At 44.5% G+C, this 7,366-nt stretch overlaps 1 protein-coding gene across 1 annotated transcript in view; it reads right to left on the minus strand.

Annotated features, from left to right (window-relative positions):
• EIF3L (eukaryotic translation initiation factor 3, subunit L) overlaps nucleotides 1-7,302 on the minus strand; it is a gene marked incomplete at its 5' end in the record, with an annotated part of 9,611 nt that extends 2,309 nt beyond the window's left edge. The window contains 9 exon segments of the mRNA XM_009875763.1: nucleotides 1-249; nucleotides 1,252-1,422; nucleotides 2,203-2,357; nucleotides 2,600-2,771; nucleotides 3,770-3,843; nucleotides 4,547-4,616; nucleotides 6,008-6,069; nucleotides 6,349-6,428; nucleotides 7,039-7,302. The exon segment at nucleotides 1-249 is cut by the window's left edge and continues 12 nt beyond it. Coding sequence (XP_009874065.1) covers nucleotides 1-249; nucleotides 1,252-1,422; nucleotides 2,203-2,357; nucleotides 2,600-2,771; nucleotides 3,770-3,843; nucleotides 4,547-4,616; nucleotides 6,008-6,069; nucleotides 6,349-6,428; nucleotides 7,039-7,302 — 1,297 coding nt within the window.
• Between the last annotated feature and the right edge of the window lie 64 nt (nucleotides 7,303-7,366).

Genomic DNA, 7,366 nt, shown 5'->3' on the forward strand with positions numbered 1-7,366 from the left:
CTGCAGGAAGGGCTCCTTGTGGTAGTTTGGGTGCACGTTGTCATAATTGGGCACCACGGGGGAGAGGAACTTGGGGCAAGCGTAACTGAAGAGCTCCTCATAGACTTGGGCGTCACCCTTCTGCATGCGCAGCATCTTATCCCCGTACTTCTCTCGCAGCTGCAGGTGGATGCTCTCATCTATGCGCATGGGGTACATGGTGAGGGCGATGGCCAGGAGCGCGTGCATCTGCTCGTTCTGCTTGTTAATCTGAGACAGAGAAGAGAACCTGTTAGCTTGTCACCATCATCAGGCTTCACAGCGCTGGAGGCAGCTGGGTTTTTCAGAAACAGACCTTTTACCTAGAGCACTGACAGTCCTAAGGCTCAAGAGAGACAGCAGAAAGAAGCAGTGCCTTTGAGCAAAGCAGACAGATGAGCGCCGTCTCAAGGCTCTCATCAACGAAAAAGAGAGCTGGACAAGAGGAAAGCACAGAACAAATGTATCCAGAACCATACAGAACCTGGATGGCCAGAAGCAGGTTTGACTGCTTTGGTACAAAAAAAAGTGCAGAAAAGAAGGGAAGGCAGATAGTTTAACAACCATCTCCTGGCAAACGACAGGTATGAGGGAGGCCAGCAAAGAAAAAACTGAGAAGGAAGATTTATCCGAGTGCGGGATTGAACAGACAGCTGTATGGCTGAAACAGACGTACCAAATTTTCAAAGTGTCATAAAACTAAGAACAGCAGGATTTGGCTACACAAAGAGAGAGAAATGAATCATAAGGATGAAAAGGAGACAGCAGCAGCAGGGGGTAAAACAGAGACCAGCCTAGGTGGAAAGAGAAAGGAGCTTTGTTCCAGCCATGCTGAATTAAAACAGCCTGTGAATGATTAACTGGTAATGGAAATATATTCAACAATGGCAGTGACCTGAAATGCAGGACGGGACTAGGAACAGGACTGAGCTTGAAGAAGTACTGACAAGAATATCATTAGCAGCTGATATTCATTAACAACACTGCCTGGAAGGAGAGTGAAGATGGAGTTCGGGTAACCATACTGTGAACAACCAAAGGAACTAGTAACTCAGCCAGGAGAAAAGGTTTCCACACATGGCAAAAGGAGTTCAAGGGATCCCCAGTCACTACCACCATGGTTCAGGAAAATAAGGCTAGACTACTCGATGTAGGTCATCAGGTGACAGGAGTGGCAGGAAAGAAGACAGCAGCTTTTTCTTTTGGGAAGTCTAGACCTATTCACTCTCTTACCATCTCATACTTGTAGGTTGTCCTCTGAAACATGCTCTTGGTCCTCTGGATGTAGAGGAGGATGTTGGCAAAGACACGGATGGCATCCTGGTAACGCCGCATCATAAGGTACGCGAAGCCCACGTAGTAATAGGTGGTCACCTGGCACTCGGGCACCCGGGAGTACATGCTCTGACAAGGAAGGATCAACATGTCAGGTTCAAGGGAAGACAACCACATTTGATTCTAACAGCTCATTCCCCAGAATCCAGCCATCTCCGCTTTCACTCCCATCTCAAACATGGAAAGAGAGGGTTAATTCAGATACCTCACCTCCCACCTCCCCCTGCAGCAGCTTCCTCCCTGTTTATTACATCATCCCATTTCCTATGTTTTCCAGTTTCAGCTTCCTGCAAGCAGAGGACTCTTGCACTGTGCCTAATATTGCTTCGCTCAGTTCCCTTTCCCCCTATTCCATTCCATGTCCTGTGCCCAACAGCAAATACATAGATTTGTGCCAACCCTTGGGTCAGGCCCCTGTTGCAAATGGACTTGTCAGCCACTGTTACCAAACCTAGCACTCAAACATAGGGCAAAAAAAAATGCATGATGAGTGTGGACGCACTAAGAGTCAAAAAAAAACCCCAAAATGAGCCACTGACCAAGATGGAAACGGTGTGTTCAGCTAGCTGCCACCTACAGTGCAGATAATATTCCCTGTAACAACACTGCCTTGCTCAAAGAAAATAAAAAATAAAAAATAAGCATTTGTGCTGCAACAGCATCAGGCATTGTCATATGGCTTGATTTAATGCCAAAGCTCCAGTTGTGTTCAACTACAAACTCCTCACACCTACAACAGCCACACAGAGTTCCTCAGCTGAAAGATTTGTTATAGCAATCTTTCACCAGCGCGTCTAAACAGAAGCATTTGGAAAACTGCATTGGAATGTTTAAAACATGTTATATTACCTTCTTGTTGAGCTCGATGTTCTCCAGAACCTTGATTGCTTGGTAGTAATCCCCCAACAGAGAGTGCAGACGCAACAGCCCAACCAGGCTGAAATAGCCCAGCATCTTGTAGAGGGAGTGGCGACCATATTCACCGGCCACACTTTCAGGGTCACCTAGGGAGAAAAAACAACAAAAAAAAAAGAGCTCCCTTTTCAACAGCTCTGTGTTTACAAGCAAAGGCAGCAAGACTTAAAGTGTGATCACCAGCACTTCTCACATAAGAACCTGTCCCCAGTCAATCCATTCAGTGATTAAGGGTTTAATCCAGCTCCCAAACAAAGTGAACAGCGCTCAGTCAAATCAAAGCAAGGCAGCACAGGCACCAGTCTTGCTTGGCACCTCCCAGCTAGCTCACCTCCACTTGTGTAGACCTCTAGCTGTCGGTTGATGTTGGATTTGTCCACCAGAGAGTGCAGCACATTAAGGACACTGTGGACGTTCCAGATCTTGGGATTGGAACGAAGGAAATCAATTTCCTCCTCAGACTTCTTGGCTGTCTTGCAGCGGTACTGGCTGAAGGACTGGAACTACAGGAAAAAGCAGAGAGTCAATGATGAGAGGCTTGTCTGGAGAAGTTGATCACAAACGCATTACAAGAAGCTAGAAGCTGCGTGGGAAAAAAGGTTCATCTGAGATCACCTGGCAAACAAAATAACAAACCACCAATAAAGCACCTAGGGAAAAATCACAATACAATGCTGAGACAATCTGAAAAAAAAAAAAAAAGGCCAGAAAACAGAATGAAGAAGAGAAGGATCCCCTAGACAATCAGGACAGGCAACTAAACACAAATTTGCTGTCTGAACAGGTGGCAAAGAGAATTACCGAGTCATAAGACATATCTGCATACACACACATCTTTTTCTACATATGCACACATCCTTTTTCACACAAGCCTGACAAGACAGCACTTGAGGAATTCCAGGCAGCTCTACAGTAACAAGTTACGGATAAAGGAAAAAACTGTGGATGGATAGAATAAACCGTAGCATATGAGATCTGTATTATTGCAATCAGAACAGTAAGGGTAAAAATATTTCCTAACATCAAGATTATACATAATAAATGAGCGCAGCAATTTCTCAGTGGAAGTATGAAGGCCCTTACTGGCTAAAAAATATAAAACTAAAGTAAAACCATAGAACACAATAAAACTAGTTTGAACGAGTATCTTAATAAGGTCTTTGTGATTAAAGCAGATTTCAGTCAGGCTGCTTTGCACAAATAAGGCAGAGATGAAGGGAAGTTTAAAAAAAAAAAAAAAAAGCAGCCCCTAAGCAGCAACTGAAACAGAAACAGCTACGGAAGTCCAGCACTCTTCAAACAGCTCCCTGTAACTTAAAAATCTGTATGTTTGTAACTACTTCATCTAGCTGGTCACCCAGAGATAACACTGCTCACCAAAGCTTTCTGACCTCCAGTGGTATCCTAGATATGAAAACCACAGAGAGGGAAGAGATGGAAAATTTATAGCACTAATAGTGGCAAGGCCACCTCAGATTGGCTCAGTCTTATGGTCATATACCTGGTATATGAATTCATCGATGATATCCCAGAGCCACTGGTTGGGCAGTTCCAGAGGAGCAGGGCCATCAGCATCTGCCGAAGAACATAAATAACAGATGAGAGGCTTAATACCTTGAGCAAGAACAGTGGCAGAACTGGAGGGATAGGTAAATTAGAGAATTTCCCTGAAATGCAAAATGCAGCAGCAGACGAAGTTTCCAGAAAGGCAGTGATATGTACTTTCAGCTACCTCAGCTGCCTTCACTTTTAAAAAACATGAGTGCGCACAGGGTTAATCTCTAGAGCGCAACTGCTCAGCAGCAGTAATTCTCAGAAGCTGTGCACAGACTGTGGGGTTTAGCCCAGCCTAGCTAAATCTCTGTAAGAGGTCTGTCAGGGCACCACAAACTCTAAAATTTGTCCCAAGGGGAGTAAACAACAGTAAGCAGTCGTGAAACACCACAAAGGTTTTTTTCTAGCTTACAGCTTCATTTTGCTTTTTAATAAAGACAGGTGAAGCAGATCTCAGCAAGACAGTAAGCTAAGTAAGTTTTATTTTTAGAGTATTTCAGAAAGCACTGGGGACTATTTGTGCTTTTTGTGGTTCTAAATTCGTGGATGTAAAGTACTCTTCATTCAACAAACTCAAACATACGGAAAGCTTGTAGACTACTTCTCCCTATACAATCTATAACAAACATGTTCTAGCTCTTCTGACACTTTCTCCAGCTCCACCCCCTCCATCCCCTCTCCCTCTCCAAAATTCACAAGCCAGAAATAAATTGCAGCAACTCACTGAGGATGTAGTTGAAAAGATTGCAGTAGTTGTAATAGGATTCAAATCTCTGCTCCAGCGTGGGGCCCCCCTGCAACAAGAAGTGAGCAGAGTCTGCTTAGTTTCAAGGAGGGCAGGAGTGAGTTTATGGGCAACGGCATAAGAAGGATAGTCAATAGCTGCAGGAGCAGAGGGTCTCCTTCAGAAAGGTTAGAGCCAATATTCAACTAGGGCGCCCATCGGCACCATCCAGAAAACCTGAAATTGCATCACTGTTGTACCATAGACTAGGGCTGACTTGTCATGCACAGGTAGTTTGTCCCAAGACAACTGAGCATTCAAAACTTCTGTCAATAGGATGCATTAACCCTCCTTGTCCTCCTCCCTGCTGCCCAGACTTAAAAGCTTCCTACTACTTTCAACAGCTTTCCTTCCTTCCTTCCCCCCTCACAATAGGCCCCCATAAATCAACAATTCTGCTTCTGGACAGTATTTCTAAATGGTCTGAAATACCAATAAACACAGCAGGGAATCACTCTCTTCCTAGAATCACTGTCCTTGTTTCACCTGGACACACTCCAGGACAGGTTGAGAACCATTAACAGTACAGCTTGAGAAACTAGTTTCTCCTGCTAAAGCTTGACTCAGGTTAATACAGCAGCCTTTTTAAAGTGTCCATTTCTCCACCCTCTGGTCTAGACTAAAACTGCATTTATTTACCCCATAAGTCATGCTTCTGATCAGCTTCTTCACTTAAAGAATCAAGAACTAATGTCATTTTTTTTACCGACTTCAAATTAGCTTAAGAAAAAGAAGTGAGGCTTCTTTTGTTTTATAGGGTGTCACTAATTCTATTTCCTTCTCCTGTACTCTTTATGGTGCTGATGTTTCCCTCTCCACAGGGCACTCTGACCCCATGTGTGTTTTTTCCCCATCACAAATAGTACACCTTCTACTTGTGACACCTCCTCTCACCCACCTGCTAATCTAATGGATAAAGAGCCACAAAGAAACACACAAACCAACTCACCTATAGGTCTCCCAATCACAACTCTACCAAAAAGAAAAATTCAATTACCTCCCAATACCTCCTTCTCCCCTAACTCAGTAACCACTACATGTGATGTTAGTAACAAACTTTTACACAACAGCCTCCTGAAAACTCACATCAGGCCTTCTGATTCATGTAAGCCTCCACGCTAACCTGCACGCTCATTACAATCAAGCCTGAGGACACAGCTAATTAGCCTCAGAAAGACAGTCAAGTTTTTCTTGGTTTTCAGCAACCAGCAAGTCCTTACTAAACTAAAAAAAGGCAAGAATTTTAAGCTTCCCTACAAGCAAGCAGACTTGTAGTTCATAAGCACATCCAATCCTGTCTTGCAAAAATCACAGAACCACCGACACTGTGGCAGCAGCAAGATTTGGCAAGTTTTCTGGAACCACATGCGACCACCAGGAGGACCCAGGACAAACACTCACACTGACTTTGGCGTAGATGTGCCTATAATACAGCTCCTTGTACAGGATGAGGAAAACAGCATCTGGAAAAGACAACAGAGGTGGACATTAGCAAACCACAAAGCCTAGGCAACCTCATCTCTCAGATAAACCAGTGATACTTCTCCTGCCACAGTAAGAAAGGGAGGCACAAAAGGATCAACCACTGAAGTCTGACTTCTTGCCAGGAGTCTGCTGAAGGTGTTACTAGACGGAACAAAGACGACTTGAGTGCCAGCAACCCATGTGCCTGCTCACTCACATATTGAAAGTGCTTTAGTTCTTTCTCTCTCCAACAAGGAAAAATAAAGTGAAAGACTTACCGTTTCCAACCTGAGGGGCAATAGCTTCGGCTTCTGGCCATGGGGTATTCTTAAAAAACCTTTCTGTCAGCTTTGTCCAGCTGAAAGATAAAGACACAGGTAGCATGAGAAACCATCTTTCAGTATGACACTGCTGCAGTTAGAGATCACAGTACAGAGCCTTTGAACTTGATGAAAGTAGAACATCACCACCATCCCCTTTTAGTAATTCCAGTGCTGAAGCAAAGAATGAGAATTGCAAACTAAGCAACTGAAGTCTTGAATTTATCCCTAAAGCATAGAACAATTATGTATGTAACTTTCACATTCTCTTTATGGCAAGGCAACACAACTACCAATAGGAGTAGAAGTGTCTATAGGGAACAGACAAAACAACTACAGCTCACAGCATTCTGCAAGCTGCCTAACTGACACTACAGAGATCCCTTCTTTGCTGCCTCCACACCTGTTAGGCACAGGACTGGTATTTTCCTTTACTCAGGTCATAACTCACCTACACTTACTTCAGCTTAATGGTCTGGAAATATTTGCTTTCTTATGCTGTAATTAAAACAAACCTCATGCTACTTTTGAGAAAGTCCAAGTTTAGAACAACACAGGGAGTAGTCAGCTTTTCCTTTTAAGAGCAGGGAGCGCTTTCACCACAGTTTAAACAGTGATTCTCCTTGCACAGGAAGGACAGCTTCACACCTGTTCTCATAGATGTCCTGGATTTCATACACCTTCTGGTCAATAACATCACTGGACACACGGCTGGCCTGGAGCTCGTACAGTTTCTGGTCGATGAGATCCGACACCGTCTTGTGAAAATACTGAATGAAGTTTTTGATCACTTCGGGGATCACTTGGTAGGTCTGCTGCTCGTATTGCCGCTCGTAAGCCAGGTCTTGCTTCGGGTCTCCTGAGGGCAAAAATAGGAGCAGTGAGGCATCTGCTACGCGGCCCAGCAAGGGCCTACAGACCCAGCGGGCCCGAGGGGCCACCGTGGGCCTTCGAGGGACCACCGCAGCACCCGCGG

The sequence above is a fragment of the Apaloderma vittatum genome, unplaced genomic scaffold (genome assembly GCF_000703405.1).
Source record: "Apaloderma vittatum isolate BGI_N311 unplaced genomic scaffold, ASM70340v1 scaffold41368, whole genome shotgun sequence".
In the NCBI taxonomy this organism is placed as follows: domain Eukaryota; kingdom Metazoa; phylum Chordata; class Aves; order Trogoniformes; family Trogonidae; genus Apaloderma; species Apaloderma vittatum.